The 23433-nt window shown below is 37.5% G+C and overlaps 4 protein-coding genes and 1 long non-coding RNA gene across 6 annotated transcripts; 4 read left to right on the top strand and 1 right to left on the bottom strand.

Moving 5' to 3' along the window:
• The first annotated feature begins 21 nt into the window (after window positions 1-21).
• Window positions 22-3908, top strand: LOC113683224 (uncharacterized). Its single transcript, XM_089207580.1, has 5 exons — window positions 22-895; window positions 1462-1550; window positions 2016-2595; window positions 2984-3143; window positions 3610-3908. Exons 1-5 carry the CDS (start codon window positions 817-819, stop codon window positions 3740-3742), a joined length of 1041 nt encoding a protein of 346 aa, XP_089063706.1. The 5' UTR covers window positions 22-816; the 3' UTR covers window positions 3743-3908.
• Window positions 3909-4667: 759 nt separating this feature from the next.
• On the top strand, window positions 4668-10301 carry LOC113683271 (nicolin-1). Its single transcript, XM_027200498.2, has 7 exons — window positions 4668-4959; window positions 5905-5968; window positions 6306-6415; window positions 7904-8017; window positions 9152-9223; window positions 9601-9705; window positions 9783-10301. The coding sequence occupies exons 1-7, from the start codon at window positions 4822-4824 to the stop codon at window positions 9822-9824; spliced, it is 645 nt and encodes a 214-aa protein (XP_027056299.2). The 5' UTR covers window positions 4668-4821; the 3' UTR covers window positions 9825-10301.
• Window positions 10302-10534: 233 nt separating this feature from the next.
• Window positions 10535-13800, top strand: LOC113683235 (uncharacterized). 2 transcript variants are annotated; one of them, XM_089207588.1, is made up of 4 exons: window positions 10535-10861; window positions 12046-12381; window positions 12930-13153; window positions 13251-13800. In XM_089207588.1, exons 2-4 carry the CDS (start codon window positions 12363-12365, stop codon window positions 13653-13655), a joined length of 648 nt encoding a protein of 215 aa, XP_089063714.1. In that variant the 5' UTR covers window positions 10535-10861; window positions 12046-12362; the 3' UTR covers window positions 13656-13800. The 2 variants fall into 2 exon arrangements, with proteins under 2 accessions (XP_089063714.1, XP_089063713.1); XM_089207587.1 differs by having other exon boundaries at window positions 10548-10861; window positions 12046-12814.
• A 4161-nt stretch (window positions 13801-17961) lies between these two features.
• On the bottom strand, window positions 17962-19802 carry LOC149045012 (uncharacterized). Its single transcript, XR_016186945.1, has 2 exons — window positions 19662-19802; window positions 17962-18123 (listed from the first exon to the last, which is right to left on the bottom strand). It is a non-coding gene; the product is annotated as an uncharacterized LOC149045012 (long non-coding RNA).
• Window positions 19803-21204: 1402 nt separating this feature from the next.
• On the top strand, window positions 21205-23278 carry LOC113683244 (speckle-type POZ protein-like). The gene has a single exon (XM_027200463.2). The coding sequence runs from the start codon at window positions 21239-21241 to the stop codon at window positions 21989-21991; it is 753 nt and encodes a 250-aa protein (XP_027056264.2). The 5' UTR covers window positions 21205-21238; the 3' UTR covers window positions 21992-23278.
• The last annotated feature ends 155 nt before the right edge of the window (window positions 23279-23433 follow it).

The following is a 23433-nucleotide window of genomic DNA, read 5'->3' as shown; positions in this document are numbered from 1 at the left end:
GTGGTCCCTGTATTAGTTCAGAAGCAGGTCATCCTCCTCTAGATGGTATGCAAGTCCTTCGCCGATCATCCTCTCCTCTCCCCTCTGACACCGCCACCCCCACCCCCACCCCCTTTCATTTGGGTCTTCTGACCATTTTTCTGTACGCATTAATACACAGGATAAATTCTTCATGGGAACTCAAAATTTCCGCTTTGCCCCATGCTCTTGACGTGACGAAATTTTTTGGATCGGATTGTAGATTAGTTTGTAAACGATGATAATGACATAGCCACATCATAACTTGTACATACGTGGAACTGTGAAACATTGAAAGTGTCGGGAAACATCGTTACTTTTGGCTCCTTATAATTCGTTGCTCTAAACCACAAACAGCTTTCTTTTCAAGTTCAATGAAAGCCTTCACTGGTCGATTCTATCATCATATAAAGGATGGATGGCGCTTTCTTGTTTGACAAGTTCACGTCGATGATATGTTCCCCGTGACTGTGATGATCTGTTAATAAGTAGTATTTCCTGGCTCACAGTCACTTGAGACCAGTAACTGTGGAGGCGCACGGGGCACTTGGTGGTAGTTAAGGGATACTGCAGCGGGATGAGGCTAATACCATTGTTTGCCCGTCTCACTCTTGGCTTCTCTCCAATAACCGAGAGCCTGCATGGGACCGAGTCTGGCGGCCACCTAGCGCGGCTGACGCGCGGCCTGCGTCATAAAAAAGCATTTGTAACGTCAATCTTCACTTCACTCGTTTTCGCGGCAAGAGCTAGTTTGCGCTTTTCGAGAGAGAGTAAAAAAAGTTTGGAGATGAATCGGAAATGAAGTGGGTGACTGCGCTAATAGCGCTTTCGCTTATATTTTTGTTTTCAGATGTTATATACAGTGCTAAACTGGAAGGTAAGATTTTTCCTTCCTTTTTAAAACATTTTTCCCTTCAAGTCGCCCAGCAGGTAATGACTGTTGTGGACTCAGCAACAAATATTTAGCTGGTTCTTCATGTCAACCAGTTCACACTTTTTGAAGGGATTCGCTCAGTTTTCGTCGCTAAATCTGTCAAGCAAAGAAGTTTGAACTTTTCCCGATGCACATTCTTATGAAAAGTACTTCAAATCATTTTCCGCAAAACAAATGTTTCTGGTTGCTATGGTAGCGCGCGCGTGGTTTTAAGTTCATTTCTTTGTTGCGCGCGCTTCACAAACGGTTACGTTTCACCAGATTCTTTTTATTTTCCAAAGTAACGAGCGTTGATTATTGTAAAGAACCAACAAGAACGCGACGCTGAAAGAAGTACAAAATAATTTAACCACCGAAAATTTACTGAAATTTTTTGTGGCATTTAAAAAATATTTTCATTTGATTTTTTTTTGTTTCTGTTCAATACATTTAGTAGGCATACGATACGTCCCTTTTACTACACTAATACAATTCACTACTGTACCAAATTACTTCTTTTTTATGTGTAGAAACTTTTACTCGAGTCAGTGAGAGGCACGGGCGGAATGATTTCTACGAACACAAGATGATGATGATGACTGGAAATTGGGACAACAAGGTTTGTCGAAATTTTGATTACTATGGCGTACCTCTTATCGGCTGTAAGGAAATGCAGTTCAAGAAATATCCTACTTGTAATTTGAAACCTTGTTTCCTGGGGCAAGTATTGTGACACCCAATTCTTGCAGCGTCTCTCTCCACCTAGCACCTCACCTGGGAAGAAAACATACTCGGCTTTAGATACCAGCAATGCGCGAGTCGTTACAGAAACCAAAGAAACCGCAGAGGGTCAGAAATCTACGTTGGACTATTATACTATGGAAACCGGAATAAGCCTCCGCCGCATGGGCCACTTTTTAGCGTTTGGAACATTTTAATGCACCAAGTCTAAATTATCAAAGGTATTAGATTTGATATTTCGTTTTAAGTTCCGTTTAACTTTCTTCTTCTTATGTTCTAAACTAACGCGACTACTTTTTCTGATTTCACATAGTCAATAATTTATCTAAATCCTCATTGTCAGGTCTTTAAGTGCAAGAAAATCCCTCAGTATCTCGGAAACACGACATGCTCCGACGATGAGGTTTTCGAGATTACAAACCCTGGATTGATATCCCGGATATGGAACTTTACAGTGACAGTAATGACCCAGGTGCAGGACGGTACGTTGGAAATGACCTCAGGGATGTGGAAGAAATGCATTCTGGTCTCAAGGGTAGTGATTGGGAAAGGGTGGAATGGACCAGAGTACATCTGGATTGGAATGGTTAATTGGACACAGGAAAAATTCGCACGGTCGTCAGACTTCACGTGGAACGGAGCAAGGTGGCTTGGAAAATTGATGTGGAACTGTGCTAAGTGGTTTGCTGGAGTTACTTGGAATGGATTTCGGCGGTTAGCTGAGTTTATCTGGAGCGAACTTCAGTGGTTGGTAGAATTTACCATAAATGCAACATATTCGTTTGCCGAGATGGTCCAGAATAAGTCAGCTGAGCTGACCGAGATAATGATTAACGGAGTGATGTGGATCGTTGAACCATTTGTGCCTGTCGTCCACTATGTCACTGATGTTACTGTAGAGTTTTATTTTGGTTCCCTGCATGGTAAGTCAAGTGTAATCAAATCTGAATTTCCATTTGACGGTTCACAACTGGCTTGACAACCTAACGTAGAGAGTGATCACTTCCACTTCTCACTTTCGGGTCGAGCCAGATTTTCATCATCATTATCATCATCATCATCATCATCATTATCCTCATCATCATCATTATAATTATTATTACTGTTATTATTGTTATTAATGTCATTACTTTTTTCGTTTACTCGGACAATACGGAGGCCCTTTAAGGTTGATTCAATTTCTTTTTAATTTCGGCAGTTTCACAATTTTATTTCACAATTATTACATTCAGTTAAAAAAAAAAAACTCATGCGTCAGTTTTGGGAAGCTTTTCTTTGCTTGCTATCTATCAGACTTTTTTTTTCCAACAGAACATGTGAAACATATTCAAGCTCGCTTTGATTTCGTTTCCTGGCAAGATGGCGTCTACGCTGTCTCCGCTGGTTTGGTCGTCAATGTTTCTCTTTTGATTGCTGGTTTTCTCGTTTACCGGTTATGTGTGCGAGCTGTGAAATTCATCGGACGGAAATGGTAAGTTGCATGCTGCGAAATACCTGATACTATGAATGTTTTGCCATTCCCTTCAAACTAACTTCCACTGTAAGAGACTTGAGAGGTCACAAAAAATGGCATTGATAAACTGGAAAAGAACGAGTAAGGCGTAGAATGTATGAGATTAAAACGGATTGAAAATAACGATGCCACTTAGAAATTTAGCTGTACATTTCCAAGATGTGTATAACACCAAGTAGCTCCCATATATAAAATATCATGATTTGGAATTCGATGGCTCAAAACGGTATTTTTTTTATCATGAAGATACACGAACGTGAAAACGCAGATTTTGAAGTGGTGTCACCTGCTCTCTTTTGTACCAAAACTCTATCCATTATGCGTCAGTTTCATCCGTGGACACCGGCTCATTATCTTAACTGAATTAATGAAGAAATCTGACTTCAATCATTTTTATTTTTACTTTGCTTGTCATTTATCGCAGGAAAGAGTACAAAGACAGAAAGGCTGCCGCTAGTATGCACCGAAACCCAACTAACCAATTTGGAAGCCGAAAAGAAAACATAAGAAAAAGAAGAGAATTGACGACTGGTAGTCGCCAATTATTTTTATCTTGATTTGCTACCTCAAAAATGAAAAAAAAAATCTTAAAATCTATTGAATCGATAAAAATCAGTCTATGGATGTCTGTTTAACTTTGTTAAATGGAGTCTAGAGATATTCAAACTTACTGTAAGTCAGTATGGCTTTTAAGTGTTCATTAAAATTGTTCGGTCGATGAGGTTTATGTTTCTAAAAGTCTGGTTGTATTTGAAGCCACACCTTCGTTTGATAAAGTCAATAAATCAGAGTAATCTTTGTTCTTGTTATTCACATGAAATGATGCCCTTTCTAAGAGAAAGAACAAATTAACAGACTGCATCTCGGAAGTAGATTAATTTCTATTTGGTATCGAAAGTAAGCCGGAATTGCTTTGATCTCTCTTTACTTCGCCATGTGATTGATTCAGAATACTCGCACCCCTGTGTGTTACGGTTACGTTCGCCATCGCACTTTTTATGGTGATGAAAAATCCTATACCCGTGTCTGTATTTGGCGTGTGGAGTTCCTCTCTATCAGCGTAGCACTGGGAGGTTTCTTGTTCAAAGTCCTTAATGATACCGAATGAAAGGGCTATCTCGTCGGTTCGAGTGTGACGCCGACTGATTGATCCGCTCAAATCATCCACTTTGTGAGAGATGTCCCCCAGCTCCGCTAGTGACTCCACTACAAAACGTAATCATGAGACCAAAGCGAGAGACTCTGTCAGTCCAGTCAATGTGGACACGGGTACTACTCTGATACGCAATGCTAAAACACGCGCCTGTGAGCATGCCGTTGATGACATTAGAGTAGACACTAGCACTAAGACTGAGGATTCTAGTGACTCTTCTGCGAGAATTCTCAATTAAGCTTGCAGTAGTAACGAACTCTTTTGTAAAGTTGTCGAGCAAGCCTCTCAGAGCCTTAAGCAGGTTATCACCACAACGTTAGGAGGAGCAGTTGAATCAATAAAGCTAGCTAGCTATGACAACAGGGGTTGAGTTCCTTCAAGCCCTCTTTTGACCTCTTGGGTGGGTTCATTCGAGCGGTAGACATGAGCGTAACAAGTAGACGAGGCCTGGAAACGAGGTGCACGTAAACATTGGTAATCAAGATGGCGACGGAAACGGCCTCTGAATGCAAGATTATAGTTAAAAAACCTATGCTACTGAAGGTTGGAGATTTGGCTAGCGAGTTCAGGTCTGGTGTGTCAGTGGTTGACATAATTCTTCCAGGAATGAATGCTGTGCAGGTAATGCAGAATTGGATTATTTAACCCACACACTTGAACAGTCTATTCGGTTCACCTTCAATCTTGCTTCAATGAGTCAAAATGTAGGAGATTCCAGCTTGAAACAAAATCACAGGCTTAACATGGAGCTTCAGAGTTTGTGTGTTATTGAAGGGTGTAGTACAGTGAAATAAACTTCAGCATAAATGAATTTTAATGTACTGTTATTTTCTCAGGCTACAAAAGTTGCCTCTTTTTCGTGAGTTGTTTCGAGCATTGCTTGTAATAGGGCTAGGTGCTAAATTTTCATTTGTAGGAATTTTTAAATTTTTGCTAGAACGTAAAGGGATCAGTCTTTTATTCCACCTTACCCTGTTTAGTTCTCTTACAATTCAGAGGATAGATTTGATAGCATTAATTGCATTCTCTTTTCAAATGGATGTACTCTCATGCCTTGTGAGAGATCTAAAACAAGAACAGCTTAGATTAAGAAAATCATACGCAGGCCCTCAAAGCCTTGGGCTGGGAAAATCAATCTGTTCTAGTTGCTAAATAGCTGATATTAATGAATTATATTAAGGAAGGAATTATTATAGGAATTAAGGAATTATATTAGGTTAAGCATGATATTCAACAATTATTTGCTGAAGGCTAAGTGGATATTGTTGAATAATCCCTTAGACAAAGTCGAGGGGATTATTTGACATTATTCATCGAGCTATAGGTGAAAAATTGTTGTTGTATAATTGTTGAGGTGCTTTCAAATTATGTTATAAACATTTGTTTTGATGATGAAACTATTTTTTTCCAATTGATTTGATTACTGTTATCAAAGATAAACACCTTACTCAGAGACCGATCAGAGTTTTGATAGTAGGTCAAATATATAAGAACATTAGTTATCAAACAGTTCAGATCATTAAACTGATTGCTTAGTTTTTTTCTCTTTTTAATGTGCTTTATCAGGTTGGAAAGCTGACATTTAAGAACTCTTACACAGCATCTGTTACGGTAAAACTGAAAGTTATAGGTAAGTTTGTTCATAAAATTTATAATTTTCTTTTAATATCTGTGATTTCACTGATAAAAGTGTTGCAAATCCATTTATACCACTCTTATATTATTATGATATATCTTTCATTTTATAATATTGATGTATCATGATCAGTTAGAGATGGAAAGGTGCAATCCTACCAAGAGTAATTACTATGCAACTTGAGTCAGATGACTAAAGGCAATTTTGTGGTAATGGTTACAAACACTATCAGTGATATGTAGTCATTCTGAACAATTGTGAAATAGGAAAAATGACAGCTTAATAAATACTATTACTGTATAATTTGTTGTTAACTGAAGGACTCTTTTAGATCATGCAGGTGCTGAGCAATGGAAAACCCTTGTGAAGAACTACACTCTGATGCCTCATCCTCATTTAGAAACAGGAAGCCAGGATTTTTTTGTGATTAATATTAGTAAGGTATAAAATTTTACTTAAATGTGTTACAAGACAACTAAACAATAACACTTGACTGATGATAGAAGATCTATTCAAAGTTAGATTTTCTCTCGGAAGTTGTACATTAGGTAGATGCATGACCTGAGGGAAATAAAGGTTATTATTTCTCATACTTAAAAGGTTTTAAAGAATTGAAGAGGTAAATTAAGGCAAATTGACAAGCTTTGAAAATACGCTGAACATCAATCCCTTTTTGGGGAAGAGGACGTTTTATTATTAATTATTATCTTACAACATGAAAGAGAAAATTTTGCATAGGGGAAAACTCTTATAAACTGGTTGGCAACCAATATTGCCCTAATCAACTGTGGTCTTGTTCACTTTCATACACTTGACATTGTGAGACACACTTGTATTTGCTAATACCATGTGCGATTCCGTAACAATGAAAGGCATAAACAGTGTGTGTGAGCCAATTCTGATACCATGCTCCTTTTCACCTGGGGAACTACTTGTAGAAATATTAGTGTGCTCCTTCCAAGTGGTCTCAGATTGAAAGGCAGTGCCAATTAAGGATTAATTTATCTTCAGCTTGGTAATTGTGAATTTCTATGGTCTAATGCAATAATCATTTTTATTTCTTCAGAATGCTTTTCTGGCCTGTAAATAACAACTTAGGATTGTAAATTCTATTTCACCAAAGCTCCTTACTTTTCTCTAAAACACAACTAGTCACATACAGAGTAATTTTATAAAATGCCAATTGCCATCTTTTTGTTATTTCCTTGGGGTAATGAAGAGGTGCAGTCACTTTTTCTTGACCAGCTGACTATTTTTCATCTGCAATGATCATGAGTTGGTTTACCTCTTGGAACAAGGGAAATGTTAAAATTTCCAAACAGAGATTAGTGACTGGTTTTCAGTGGTACTGGATGATGATTTGTAATAGTTATGTGGCTCTTAATTTCTCCTGAGGGTAAATTTTTTATTAGTAGAGGCTTGCCAGTGTTCAATGCTAAACCTTGAAAGTTTTCCTTTGTACAATGTTTTTCCCTTTATGTGATAAAAATGGAATCACATTTATGTGCTCTCATTTGAAAGGGTAAATCTTCCTGTCTATTTTTTCAAGAGTTTCCAAATGTGTTAAAGGTAATGCAACTGAAAACTGTGGCTGAATTTTCCCTTTATTCAGCAGCTAGTGGTTACTTATTGTGTAGAGTTGAGGAATGTAACCAATGGGCATCATTTTTCAAAGATTGGAATCACTATTTTCCTGTTATCATGATTACCCTTGGCATACCAAGGTGGATACAAAATGATACAAAGGAAACCTCTAAACTTAATAAATTGGCAGTTTCAATTAATGGTATTATACTCTCTTAGATATCAAAGCAGCATATGTTATATATCACAATAAACTAATTTTTAGTGGTTAAACTGGCAAAAATAATTAGAATCAAGTGTTGTACAGTCCAGCTATTACACTGAGATACTTTTTAATCATTTTAGATGGACGAGCCTCCTCTTCAAGTGATAATGATGAGGTTAATTCTCCGACAACCTTCCCCTCACTGGAGTAACTTTGGCATAGAAGAGATAAAGTGCTTTCTACATTCACCTATGGTAATTCAACAAGGTTTTTGTGCTTAAACTAACTTTTTGTCTGTTGAAAGTTAAGACAGAATGATATTTTTTCACCTTTGGGATGAATCTATGCCCAGATGTTTCAAACAAATCATGTATTGACACCTCAATACAGTTATGAACAGTTAAATGACAAATAAATGGAAACATATCATTCTGTACCAACTTTTAGAAAGATATAAGAATACATATTGAGCCTTCAACTCCAATGAGTGACCAGGACAGAATTTCGCCTTACAATACCAATACAATATCAGTCATAAATGTAATGAGAATAAAGTAAAATATCAACTAGGGAGATAATTAGTTGATCCATTTAACTAAATTCTCCCAATTAAACTCATAAGAATTGTATGGTTGACAGTAACAAATGAGATCTTGGTTGTGAAAGGGTTAAAGCATTCATTCATTCATTCTCCAGAGGAAAAAGTTATCAATAATATATTATTTCGTCAAATTGTTGAACCAGAAGCATGTACCAGCAGCAGGTTGAAAGTATTATGAAACTGCGTGTAAATTTCAAATATTACTGAATGTGGAAAAAAATATGAATCCAGAGTTTGAAGTAGTGAGTTTGGATCTGTTGGGTTGTATTAGTCCCTGCCACCTTCTTTCACATTTTAAAACCAGTATGGATGATATCTTTGCAAGTTCTTATGTAGAATTAAAACAGTAAACATGGAAGGAAGTGACAACCCTTCATGAATTCACAGTTAATTCAATGATCATTAAACCACAACTCTTAGCTAATATCCCATATACATCAAAGCTTAAATATGTTTTGAGCTGTATGTTAAACACTGTGTTGAATAGTTTTCTTTCTAGGAGCTGGGTAAACTGCTGCTTGTCAACTTCAACTTTAACATTTTGAAATAACTACTAACCACTTTGCATGGGAAAATTCAGTTTTTCAGTTCTCTGTTTCTGATTTTCATTCAGTTAAATGCGGTTTAACTAAACATGTTTTGCTGGTGTGAATGGGGTACTAGTCTTGTTTGAATTTGTTTAAAAAATGTTGTCATTCTATTTTCCAATGTCGTGTGTAGAAAAGTCCAAGATATAGCTTTAATGCTTCAAATTCTAGCACATAATAAGACTTTCATTGCTTTTCAGAATTGCTCATCAGTACCAGAATGGCTACATAATGATGACTGTCATAATCCTGGTGGAATCAAAGCAGTACAGGTGCATATCAAATGTGATATAATTGTAGTACTTATTATCTGAGTGGTTGTTTTAGTGTCCAACCTATTGAAAATTATTGTAAAAGTTTTTTAAAAACTCCTTTAGAACTCACAAACAGGTAAAGCTATGTTTTGTTAAAATCAATTGCCCTCTGCCAGAGTATAAGAGGCAGGTTGGTCCAAAGTTGGTTGAAGAGGATTTAGTCTCAGCAGGTGTTTGTTGTCCAGTGTATGTCACTTTTAATGATTCCATCATTTTACATTTTAATATTTTACAGTCAAGTGAATTGACTGCTTCTAGATGTGGTAGTTAAACTTAATAATTGCAAAGTGACCATTTTATCAAAAATTCATTGAAGCTAACAATCTTTGTTTCAGAATGTCTCTAACTCAGAGAATGTGGCCTCCAGCATTCAGCAACTTTGGGCATTGACCCAGGGGGTGATATCCTCAAAACAGAATCTGTCTATTGGTCGTTTTGATGTAAGTTTTAAGCTTTATTGGTTTCAACAGCAATGATAAAGATTCACTCATTTGGCTGATGAGAATTTGTTTTTTAGATTGACAGAAGCTATGACATCAACTTGTTATCTTACACATAACAGTACAGCTGCTTGATGTATGTGATTTCCTGGCCAAGGGAAGAGAGGAAATATGAACCATGTGATGTTCATATGTCAGTATGGTTCCATACAGAGTAAATAAGGCTGATGCTTACAATGTATCATCTATCTTCAACTGGGAGATTCCCAATGGGAGAAGCATCTGAGAATTCCTACAGATGTAATTATGGATCTGACTGAGTTTATACAATAAAACGACCAGTTTGAATTTGATAGTGAACACTACCCTTAGGACAGCTATTGACTAAAAAATGGCACCTGCCTATGTCAATTTATTTAGGGATAGATTGGAAGGAAAATTTTTGACACAAGATCTGATTAGGCTGTATGTTTGGTTGAGACACATTGATGACATTTTTATGGTGTGGACTAGTGGCAAGGATGAATTGGGAACATTTTTTAATTACTGAAATGAATGATGAATGTATGATACAATAAAGTTTATGTGTCACTTAACGGGTTTATGTGGTTTATTTGGAGCCCTCATGATGAGCAGATTTCGCCACCTGAAATTGACCATAATTAGTGCTAACGTTGTATGTGAAGTCTCACTTGCCACATTGTAAAGGAATAATTGATCCACAAAGTTCCCCTAATTAAATCTTAGGTCATTCATCTTGTGGGGTTGGTTAAGCATTACACATTAATCCACCGTACCAATCTTGGCAGAGAAAAAATTGACCTCGTACGCAAGTCTCTTCCGCAGCCGTGTCCTTTCTGGTCATCAAGAGAATAGCCAGAGAGAGGCGAACTTGGAAATGACAGAAAACGCTCGTTTTCAGCGTAATGCGCGGGTAGTGTTGGTATTGAGACATATAACAGGATCTTAGATCGTAAACTTAGGGTGATAAAATTGCCGATCGGGAGGATTTTCGATGCGCAAACCGCCTCCACGTGGACAACAGTCGAAATCGTAGTCTGCAGCCTTGACATCATCTTATAGCAGGAATAGCAGTGATGGCAAAGCAAGCTTAAAACGGCAGAGAACGCTGGAAACCACGACGGAAACACAAGATGTTAGTAAGTTCTATTGATTTAACGTGAAAGATGTTCATATTTTGAAATACTTATCATTGTAAATCGAACATATTTCGTTCCCAATACTATTCCTATAATCTCAACGGTTCCTCTCGTAACTTAACATCGAGCCACACAACGCGTGACACTTTCATGAAGAGTCTGCTCCACGTGGAACTCTTATCGCAAGATGCCCGTAAAAATAAGGATAGGCGTCGCACCTCGCGTTGAGATACCGACCTAAACATTGACTTTAGACGGATGTTTGCACCCTGGCTTCGTCTTCGGGGCTTCTCCCTTTTTTCTGAAACAGATCTTTCCGTGGCGTTCCGACTAGATCGTACTTTCATCTGTGAAGATGATATCTTCTAAATTCTCTTCGCTCTCGAGGGATTATTGGGCGAAAGCCAGTCGGGCGACTCAGTTTGCCTCGAGAACTAGTTGGCAGCACTTAGGCCCGTATTTAGTCCATCCAAGTTTTTGCCGAATTCGTTTGATGGTAACCGTAAAAGGCTGAACACCCAGCCGAGTCCTCGACACTAACACATACTATGCTAAAATGTCAGCGCTGATCGGGATCGGACCATGCAGTTCATACGGAACGGACAGATATCAGTGACCAACTCTGCTCAATACTCTTCTATCATCGGCGGTGAGAATTCAGGACCACGAGATCATGGTGTCCTTTGACGTAGAGTCACTGTTCATCAACGTCCCCATTGAAGGTGCTGGGTGTTAGCGTAGTTCTCGATACTAACACATACCATGCTAAGATGTCAGCGCTGATCGGGATCGGACCATACAAGCTCCTTGAGAAGGATCCGTCGGACCCGCAAACTGTTCGAGAAGCTACTCTCCTTTAAGCGGAACGGACAGATCAGGGATGTAGATAACAGCCGGAAGCCGGGCAAATTACCCGGCTGTGAACGCGATTTTTCCGGCTGTGAAGCACTACTTCTTTCCCCAAAATGTTTTTAAATGTTGTCAGAAGATTGTTGTTTATTTATTTCATTTGTTTACACCTTCACATCTAGATATAGCGTGCCAAAGGCACGCTAGAGTCAGGTGGGCCTTCGGCCCAAATACCCGCCTATCATTGCAAGATTCCCGCCTGCTAAAAACTTTAGCTACATCCCTGACAGATATCAGTGGCCAACTTTGCTCAATTCTCTTCTACCATCAGCGGTGAGAAGATTAAAGACCACGAGATCATGGTGTCTTTTGACGTAGAGTCACTGTTCATCAACGTCCCCATTGAGGGTGCCGTAGAGGCCGCGCGACAAAGGTCAGAGAGTGACCCAAGCCTTGCAAACCGCACGACACTAGCACCTGCTCAGATTGCGAACCTCTTAAACTTCGTGAGAACTTGTGCGTCCAAAGAGCGAGTCAGACCTCTCGGAAAACAAGGACTCGCCTGAACAATAGGGATCGAAATCCACCAATCACATTATATCGCAGTGATACACCTGATAAGGCGTTAGCAGTCGACCTCATCGCCAGATGAAGACTTTCTTTTACGGTAGTGACTTATTTGTGACTCACAGTTCTAAATATACGTTTAGGATATCAACGAGAACATAGATTAACACATTAAGTGAAATGGCTTGCTTTCAAGCAAGGTTTTATTTGTACTGCACGGAAGTTCCATACTGCTAGATTGTGATTGGCTCTTTCTGTGAACTTCCGATCCGACCTCTAGTATAAATACAATTTCAATTTAATTATGTTTTAGTTAATGACGTAAAGTTCACCAATAACTAATATGTCTTTCAGGGCTAGTTTGAAGGTACCAAAGTATGGTCTGTTCTATTTCCCAATAGACCAGACTACTAGTATTATTCCTATTAAAAATATCCAAAAAGTTGTCCAAGGAGACAATGTAAGTAAGGGCAGCAAAGTAATGGTTAAGTTCGAGAGGCAAGTTTATCAAGCTGAAATAATCGGTGTCAACGGTACGTGTGCTCATTTTTGGTTTACTAGTATTCAATTCTATTGTGTTCGTTTAACTTTAGAGTAACTATACTCAGGCTTCCTTTTACGTTGTCTAAACATCTGCTTATACTTCAGATGATTTTTCCGAATTGCGCGAAACGGAATCTAAGTTTCTCGAGGACCCCGGAAATTCTGAGCTGTTCAAAAAGCAAGAGGAGGCGACATCAGCCATTACGAGTGAAGAGCCGACCGAGATAGCTGATAAAACGATCGAGAAAGCTGCGTCCAAAAAGCGGAAACAGTCAGTCGCGGATGAGAAGGCGAAAGTGAAAAAGGAAAAGGGAAGTGACCCGGAACAGGTATGTACAGTTACGCTGTGAATTCGAAGAAATTTACTTTAAAGATCTGTCCCGCTTCCCCTAAGTAATTCGCATAAAACAAATTTTTGCCTTATAGGCCACCATCCCCAGAACACCATCCCCAGCACCTTTGTCATACACACCAATGCTGCCATTAGTTCTGTCGCCTCTACCACCGACACGTAAACTTAGGCCGTCCCACTCTGTGCCACCAAACCTTTCCATGCAGAGCCAGACTGACAGCCATTCAGAAATAATCACATGGCTTCGGCATATTTCTGCGCAACAAGAAGCAATGAAAGAGGGATTGAATACGCTAATTGGAGTGCTCGCTGGTAAAACCGAATCAGCCACCCCCCCTGCTGAAAACTTTGAGGCCAAAGTTCAACAAGAAGTTCCACCATTCATTCCATCTGTAAATGAGTTGATGAACACAATGTTACCTGAGGAAGAAACTCGTGAGGATCCATACCTGTATGGTTTTTTAAGTGGTACTGGATGATGATTTATATTGGTTATGTGCCTCATAATTTTTCCTTGGGGTAAATTTTATAATAGTAGAGGCGTGTCAATGTGCAATGTTAAATTTTGAAAGTTTCCATTTGTGCAATGTTTTTTCCATTACGTAATAAAGATGGAATCAAAAAGTTGCTTTCATTTGAAAGGGTAAATCTTATCTGTCTATTTTTTTTTCAAGTTCCCAAATATGTTAAATGTTATAACTTTTGCATAGAAAGATAAAGTGTTTTCTGCATTCACCTATGGTAATTCAACTAGTTTTTTTATCCTTAAACTAGCTTTTTTCTGTTGGTAGTTAACCAATGATATTTGTTAACCTTTGGGGTGAATATATGTTGTTGGATGTGTTATACAAATTATGTATTGTTCTTAGTTGAATGGTTTAATGACAAATCACTGGAAACACATTCTTTATCAAATTTTAGAGAGATGTTAGAATATGTACTTAATCCTTTAACTCAACTGAGTGACCAGGGCAGAATTTCTCCTTACAATACCAATACAATATCAAGCAGAAAAGCAGTGAGAATAAGTATAGGAAATCGTATGAACGCGAGTGCATTTCGTGATTTATGGGCACGTGTGATGTTTTGAAAGTTCTCAAAATTGCACGAGCCGTGGGCGAGTGCAATTTGCGAACTTTCAAAACATCACGAGTGACCATAAATCACGAAATGCACGAGCACGTTCATACGATTTTTTATTTATTATATTCTCGACAAAATTACTCCATCGGTGTTTCCATGGCAACTTCTCCGTATTGCACTCTATAACCTCTATTGCACTCTATAACCTATTTATGCATTCATCATTGACCAATCAGAAATGCGATATTTTGTTGAGTATATAATAAAGAGAAATATCAAGTTGGGAGATTATCAGTTGATCTAATACTAAATTCTCCTCACTTAACTCATCAGAAATGTATTTACCTATATTTAGAAATAAACACTGATGGGAAAATAGAGACAGATTTATACACAAAGCCTTCCTACAACCATCTGTTTATGTTTTGCACACCATGTCAGCCATGCATAAGTAAGGAAACCAAACCATACACCCTTGCTCTGGGGTTAAGACTGATCTTGTTAGAAGGTATTTAGTTTGGGGCAGTGGAACTGTGCACATTTTTAGTTAGAAAAAAGAAGAAACCAAGAGTTTGTCACCAAACAAATTCAACAAACAAAATTGAAAATCAGAGGGGAATAATCAATACCATGCCCAAATGGCAGAGTACTTGTGGTTATCAGCGACCATTTTGTTCAAGAGTATGTAGGTGACCTTTCAGGAGAATTGCATTCCCTCGTGCTGAACTCCTAAAAATGTAAAAAGGAGTTCCTCTTAGGGCTTTTGAAGGACCAATAAGCCATACTGATTAACTAGCACATGTGAAATTTGTCTGACAGTGCTCCAAGTAGTAATGGAAAGGAAAGAAGTAATGTAGTGATGGGTGAGGTCTGGTGTGCAACATCTGAAACTACGCCACAGATTTAATTTGAAAAGAACCAGAAAAATTTGTATCATTAGTTACAAGCCAGATTGTTATCACAGTACAATTACTATTGTGCAAGGATTGTCAGAAACACTCAGTACATTTAGGATCAACAACCAAGTTTTTATCAGATATCATTAACCACAAGTTGCATCAGGGAGCACACTTACATGTAAGGCTCTCTGTGGAGTATGGAGAAAGAGATCTCTTCAGATATTATAACAGTCTGGGACACCATGAACTTAATGATATTTCAGTTCAAGTGATAGATAGGATGACATACAAACAAGCCTTACAAGATCAAGAGGGGCAATGGACCTACAGGCTTCACACAATTGGGCCACAAGAGTGATTTCTTTTTAGGTAAGAATAGATGGGAAAGAATCTGGGCACACTGAATTTCAAAATTTGTTTTCAAGCAACTACACCTGAAGTGTGTTGTTATTGTGTAGATCTGTGAATAGTTTTTGCTTGAAAGCTTTACCCTGACAAGGATCAAGTCCTACCACTGGGGTTTTACTTAAATCTTCTTTCGTTTGTGTGCCATTGCCAGTGCTATTCAGCTGGAATGAAGTTTGCTTATTTACAGAAAATTTAACACTACTTTCATGATAGCAAAACTATGTGAAAAGGAACTTCTATATGAAATGTCCAAATTGTCACAGACCGTTAATAAATAGATTTCTTGTTATTCATTTTGATGCTGGTTGATTTCCTAAACATTAACATAAGTTTTAATTTTTCGACAGGCTGCTAATTTGCATCTCAAGATTATTTTCCGTCAGACTTCTAAAATAATCTCAACCAGTGGATTTCAAGAAATCAGTCAATTTAGCCTTGCCTGAGTGGTCTTGATATTTCTCCATACGTTAAAAGTTGACGAGCTGTTTGAATTTGTTTTTCCTTTCTAGAAAAGATGAGAAATAAACCAAATATAGTAGCCCTATCTTCATCATTATGCATACAGTTCTTGGTTAAAGAAGACGATAATACTTTGGGTTAAACGGAAATCTCTCCGAAACTACCCTCGTCCCTCGAACTGATACTCGTTTTAAGTAAAACAATGAACAAATTATCGAGAATAATGAAACTGGTCGATCGATGAAGGACATGATACGATTGTCAGTTCTAACTTATGTTCCCAGCAAACTGGCTCAGATGTCTTGGTTTCCAAATATGCTTTTGAGTAAGAGAGTTTAAACTTCGTCCAACACGCGTAACTAAGACAATGAGGAGAAATTCAAGTGTACGTTAGGGGTAGGACTGCTATGGAATCCAACAAATGCGAAGGCGTCCTCACTTCCTTTTCTTCCTTTCTCTTAATTTAATATGTGACGAGTTAGATGCCAGATGAGATTTTCTTGCTGTTTCTTCCTTTGCATGGAAATCGTCTTGGTCGTCGACCCGTTTGTTTATAGGAACCACTACAATTGCCAGTATACAGATCAGCTGAAAAATACCACCGAGAAAAAGACCGTAGTGAAGAATCAAATCCCACATTTTCGCTACGCGGTAATGATGTTGTGGACTTGCGACCGTTGCGCCCAGTGTCATTTTCTCCCTCGACAATAAATGCTCGTACCCAGACCTGTTACTACATCACGGGCGACGAGCGGGGATAGAAAAAACGACCCAAATACGAGTGGTCAGCGGTGAAACAACTTTCATACTTCATATGTAGACAGTCATATATAGACAGATCATTTGTAGTAGGTCAGCATTGAATTCCATCCACCAAATCCACCTCGGTCGAGAGGGACTGAGATGGAATATTTAATGACTTGCAAAACATAACCGAAGATTCTCGGAAATCCGCAAGTGATGTAGCCGAACATCCGAAGCTGTAAATCCCATGATTCTTGAGGAACAAACAAAAACAGCATAGCGAGAATTTTAAGTCGTGAACCATTGATGGTAGACATGCAGATAATTTAGGATACGTAAATTCTGTTGATGAGGCGCATAAACTTATTGCGGAATTTGAAACAGGATTGACGACGAAGTTTTCTTTCTTTAAAGCTGTCAAAGGTTTCGGGAACATATATTTATATATATTGATATAGCTCTTTAGCATTACAAAGCTTTGCTATCGCTATTGTGCATTCTCACTAGTTTATCTAGTTCAAGTCCTCTGGCATGGCTTGGATGATATCACAATTGTGGAATCATTCGGGTTAATTTAATGCTTACACCTCCATGGAAGATGCATGAGATATTTAAGGAGCAAAAATTCGTTTTTTACTGTTGTGCCTTTCCTAATTTTGGGAAGGAAAGTGTTCAATTGCCAGCACGGCATAGATAGAACAGCTGGAGAGAAAAGGAAACGAAAAGATGCAGAAGAAGTACTGTATATAATAATTTCTTTTTATCCTCAACCTTTGTGTTTCTGTCAACTATGGCTTGCTAATTCGAAAGGTCAAATACATGAATGGGTCATATGACATTGATCTCAGAATACTTTTATGACAAACGTGATAACAGTTCAATCTTGGCTAAATTGAAGATGGTTTAGAAGTTAACAATTATAAGAACTTTTCACTAACATATGCTGCTGACAAAGGAGAAAATATATGCAATTCTGCATTTTTTGCTTTCTATCAAGCAATCATATGTTTGCTCTTTATCACGCTATGACACTTCCGTTTTGTCACATTCCAAAAAATAACTTGAGAAATACACTGTCACTCATCTTACACTGTTATATTTACCTATTACAGAAGGCTGGAAACAAAGATTTTGTTTTCAAGAAAATAAGATTTCTTGTCCAAGACACAAGGAAGTTTGACTGCGAAGCACAGATAAAAATGCGAGAAATTTTATTTTTTTCAGAGAACAAGGTAGTTCTACTCATGTATAAACAGAACAAATGCGATTTAATAAATCAGATATGCGGCATGACTCCTTTTCTTCCATCCCCACTCAAAACAAGCAAACACACCTATATAGGTTCCAGTCTGGTCTGCAAATGAAAAGGAGGAAGGTGATTACTGCAAAATTAAGCATTAGGGTTCTTATTTATAACATATTGATTATTGTATATTGATATCTAGAAGTTAAGGTTGCAAGTAGCAGCCAGCTGAGTTATAGTTTGAGTTTTATCAAGTCCATTACTTTGTTAAATTTAGAGAAACCTTGTCTTGAGAGAGGAAAATTGAGGAGCTGTAATATACTTATCATCAATTAGGGATCACAAAGAAAAATTTATTTATAGAGACTTTTGAAGGGGAGGGGTAAGACTTGTGGCAAGCTGGCAGACATATAGATAAACTTTACTGCTAAATGGGTTACAATACAAAGTGCTCAGTATTTGGATCAGCTATGGCTCAACTTAAACTTTGCTTTAGCTTCAAGTTTAATCCTTTGTGGTTTCCTTTCTCTGTGTTTATTTTTCAAGTTATATACACAGAAGAACACAAAAATGACAAGGAATGCTTTTGAATATTAAGAGGCTGGAATAAGCAAGAAACCAAAACTGAATTTTAAACAGTACAAAGTTAATTTGATTTTCCAATGTTATTCAATTTTAACCATTAATAGAATTTGCTATTTAAATTTATCCCCTCCATTTTTCTGGATATTGTGAGCAAAAACAAACAATTATCACAAAATGCATGGTATACAATGGTTTGATTCACCAATGTGGCAAAGGCCTTAATCACTGTCTATCCATAAAAAGGGAAATAGTTTGTAAAATGTAAGACATTCTGCATCTTGAGCATATACTTATTCATCCATGTGAAATTAAAGGTTACTTGAAATAAATGTGAAAGATTTATAGAATTTTCAGACCCCTGATAACAATTACTAATGTGCTGATTTGTTGTACTTAAAGGTTATGATTTTAGCAGAAAAAGTGGAAGAAATTTCTGGACCTGGAATTTTGTTGCAGATGTCTGTTTAAATCAGTTTAAGTCAGTTAAAAACTCTCCTGTTTCAAGATTACATGATTACCACACCAGAACTTTTTGTATTCTATATTGTGCACCATGTTATGATTATGGTTTCAATAATAAAAGGTGCTGACTCAAGAACTTTGCAAAATATCTCTACATACAAAGAAATAGATTGTGGTTATGTACTCCAAATAGCAGGTCACATCAGTCTTCTGTAAGGAAGTAGCAGAAATTGCTATGGTGGTTTTGGTGGATGGAGAGAAACATCCACCAAAACCACTTTATTCTATATGTTAAGAGTTATGATAATCCTTATGAACGTTTGGTCGGTCAGCAATTGTGCACCATAACAATAATTAGCCAGAGCACTAACTGCTAATTAGTGGTATAAATCTTTCGTCTCCCTGAACATCTAATAGTGGCTATAGATAAAATTAAAAAAATATATTGTTGATGGTTTTGGTCAAAGTTTTGGTGGATGTTCCCCAATGACATCCACCAAAACTACGTAACATCTGGGCACCTTTTATATACGTGAAATATCTGCATAAAATTGCGTAAAATGTTTTATAATACTACAATCGAACAATAAATTAATACTTACCATTTCTTGAGTAAAAAGTTTTGACGCAATTTCCCAAACAAATGATACACTTAGGTCATCGGGATAAGTCGGCATGTTGTCGTAGCTTCGTAATTTTCAATTAGTATAACAAGTCATTAGTTGTCCATCATTCCATCTCAGTCCCTCTCGACCAAGGTGGTTTTGGTGGATGGAATCTAATGCTGACCTTTGTAGTATCAGGAAACAATCGTGTTGTAGAGCCGAAGTGTAAACAGTTTACTTCGCTAAATAAAATGTTAAGCAATTCAAAAGTGTTGATTGTACATATATCTTTTACTGCTTTAATAAACAATGAATGCATCGGTGGCATCCGAAAGGTACCAAGAAGAATTAAATGTACGTTTTGTAGTTGCAGAAAACAATCGTGTTGTAAAGCCGAAATGTTACCAAGTTACACTTCGCTACTTAAAAAGTTAAGCAATTTTCCTCTAGCTTTAACTGGAACAATACTTTTAATGCTCTATTAACCAACGGAGGCATCGGGAAAGGCATTGGTGACACCGGGAAAGGCATCAAGAAGAATGATATTCACGTTATGTAACTTGTTGTGTGACGAAAAAAACGTATCTTGACTTGTTCAAAGCATTAATCACAGTTGGCTTCCTTTTCACTTGAATTTTGTATCCACAGCCTAAGATGAGAAATTTAAAATTTCTATCAGCTGAAGTTCTTTTACTGCATGTTATATCTATTCAATCGCCCCCAATTCACGTGGAAAAAAGGCAAGTAGGAAAACACTGAGCTTCGAGAAACAGCCATGTTAAGGCTAATGTATTTACCATTCCTTAAATATTTACAATCAAGACCACTCGTTTAGGAGACCTTTTCTCAAAAGATCCACACGCGCAAATAATGCTGTTTTCCGTTCGAAATGTTTTTCTTCCTATTCAATTGAACAACTGACTTAGCGTTTAAGCCGAGAAAAAAATCACAAAGTTTGAATTCTGGGATGTTGTTCACTGTTGGCTCCATCAAGTTATGATTCTGCACCATTGACGCTCGTGAAAATCTATCTTTCCCTCGAAATATCCAAAACAATAATTGCCTTCAACAGAAAAGCCATTGAGATTTTCTTTCAAAAAGTCGATCTCTAAATCTCTTAACATTGTTGGCTTTTGGTCTTCATCCATGGCAAAATCTTCCAGGAAAAGCAAACTACAGTGCGAAAACCAAGTTCTTGCCAAATTTGATTGACATTTTTGACAACCGGAAATCATGATACTTTTTTTTCGTCACGCAGCTAGCTACAAACCATATATATAATTATTCTTGGTGCCTTTCCAAATGCCTCTGACTCCCTCTCCGAAGCCTCCATTGTTTATTAAAGCAGTAAAAGATATGAGTTCAATCAACACTTTTGAAAAATTGCTTAAACTGTGAAGTAAACTGTTAACGTTTCGGCTTTACAACACGATTGTCTCTGGAACAGCAAATTATATGTCTCTATATGAAGTATACAAGGTGTTTCACCGCTGACCGCTCATATTTGGGTCGTTTTTTCTATCCCCGCTCGTCGCCCGTGATGTAGTAACTCCCCTAGACCTTAGTGAGAAAACATGGCTGCTGCCAGTCCACCTTCTGGAGCGAGTGACAATACTAGCACTCCTTCTAAAATAATTACTTGTAAGCCAGAACTGGATTTTTCCAATCCTTGGAAAATGAGTGATCTAGTACTTGTTGTCGAAAAAAAGCGATTTCATGTTCATCGTACCATTTTATCGATGTGTTCTCCTGTTTTCGACCGGATGCTTTCTTCGGACTTCAAAGAGAAAACTGCAACTGAAATTCCACTTCCTGGGAAGAAGGCGGACGAAATAGAGGAACTCCTTCGTTCTATTTACCCTTACGTTGAACATCGAATCTGTGAAGAAAACTCCTTTTCTTTGCTAGAGCTTTCATGTGAATACCAGCTGGATAGACTGAAGGCTCGATGTGAAAAGTACTTCATGTATAAGAGTATGACTAATGACGAAGCACTCGAATTTGTCGTTATGGCACAAAGACATCAGCTTAGTAATGAACTGATTCAAAGGTGTATGCAAAGGTTTGTTTCGCAGGAAACTAACTGGGAAACTCTTAAGAAAAATGAATTATTTTCGCAGCTAGAGCCACGGTATTCACAGCAACTTGTAGAGGAAAGAGTGAAGTACCTGGAGAAGAGGCTGACCTCGTGTAAGTCAACCATTGAAGTTTTGAAGATGAAGAAGAGTGACAAAGACGATGATGACCATGGGCCTTGTTCCTATCGAAGACATTTTATGATGAGGAAACGGTTCAGAGAGCTTGAACACTCGAGTCCGTTTGACTAAGAGTCTCTACACTTCTGGAATAAAAAGGGTGTTTGTGTGATGAAATTAATATTTAATTATGACATGTGAAAGAGGAGTAAGCACAAAATTCAAGACTCCAGTTGATAAAGTATTGGACTCATTGGTGTATCTGGGCTTTCAATTTTTTAAATTAACATTGTAGCATTTTGAATTCAACATTTAGTCAACATTTGCAAAAAATCTTATTTGGTTATTACTCTGGAACTGTTGAATGTGGGTTACCTCAAACTATCTCATGTCCAACATGTGCTAGTGAGACAGTTAAATTAATACAGTCATACAAAAAAAGTATCTCAAAATTTGTTATAAACATCAAGTTACAATGTTTCGTGAATTACTTTTGCTATCAATGGTTTATGAGCTTAGATATTTGTGTGCACTGTGGAAATCTCAGAGAAGAACCAAATTATATTCATCTTATAGAAACACTAGATAATGTTAGTTAGAGTCAGAGTAGGTAAAGCAAGACTTCAGCATAAGTTTTATCTGTCTACTGTAGATACAATAGAACCCAGCTAACTCTCAAGGGAAACAAGGAAGAGTTTGAGTCAGCTGATTGAAAATGATGGAAAAATGGGGTTAAGGGAAATCACATCTTTTTTGAGTTAGCTGGGGGTTTCAAGTTAACAAAGTTTGAGTTAATAGGAGTTCTACTGTAGTCTTTTCTCAATCATCTTAACAAGGCAGAAAATGTTAGTTTTCTCAAACCAGTATGAGCAGTTAACTAAGGGGTGAAAAATGGAATGAATCATATTCAGTTACTTAATTTAATAATAACCCCTCCATGGTAGAAATCTAACATCTGTCTTGGACCTAGCATCAAACTAAGGAAATAAGGAAGGTGATTCATTGAAAATTGATGTTTTTAAAATCAGCCAAAATTAATATTCTCTAACATGCTGATATTTTCATCTAATGCCCCCTAATTAAGAGATCAATTCTGCCCAAAATTTATCTAAATTGCAGGAGCCAAATAAAATGTCATGCTTTCAGGCAGTTAATGTTATATGAACAGTTTAGTTGATTGCTCTCAAACTCAAGGCGTGCCACTCCTAGACATTAATCACCACTGAATGGGAGTCCTCTACCTCAATCAAATAAGAGACAGAAGAAGGAAGAAGAAAGAGAGGCATGCACTGGCACCAGTAGAGAAATTCTGCAATTCCTAAATTTTTTCTTTACTCTTTGATAATTTGTTTGCTTAGTTGCCAGTTGGCAGCAAGGGGTGCGAAAAATTTGCAATCAAATAAAGATTACTTAATGTAATGTGCCTCAAGAGCATCAGAGATTTAGAGCTACAGAGATTCAAAATTAAAGGTTGTCATGTCAGCCTAACAATTTCACCAATCCACCCCATCCCTCCCCCTTCATGAAAATACTTTCAATAACACAAAAAAAACATGACCTCATCTGTTTTCCCT

Source organism: Pocillopora damicornis, chromosome 5, assembly GCF_964200805.1.
Source record: "Pocillopora damicornis chromosome 5, jaPocDami1.2, whole genome shotgun sequence".
NCBI classification, from domain to species: Eukaryota; Metazoa; Cnidaria; class Anthozoa; order Scleractinia; family Pocilloporidae; genus Pocillopora; species Pocillopora damicornis.
Note: the sequence above shows the minus strand (reverse complement) of the source record. Positions and strands in the feature narration are given on the sequence as shown.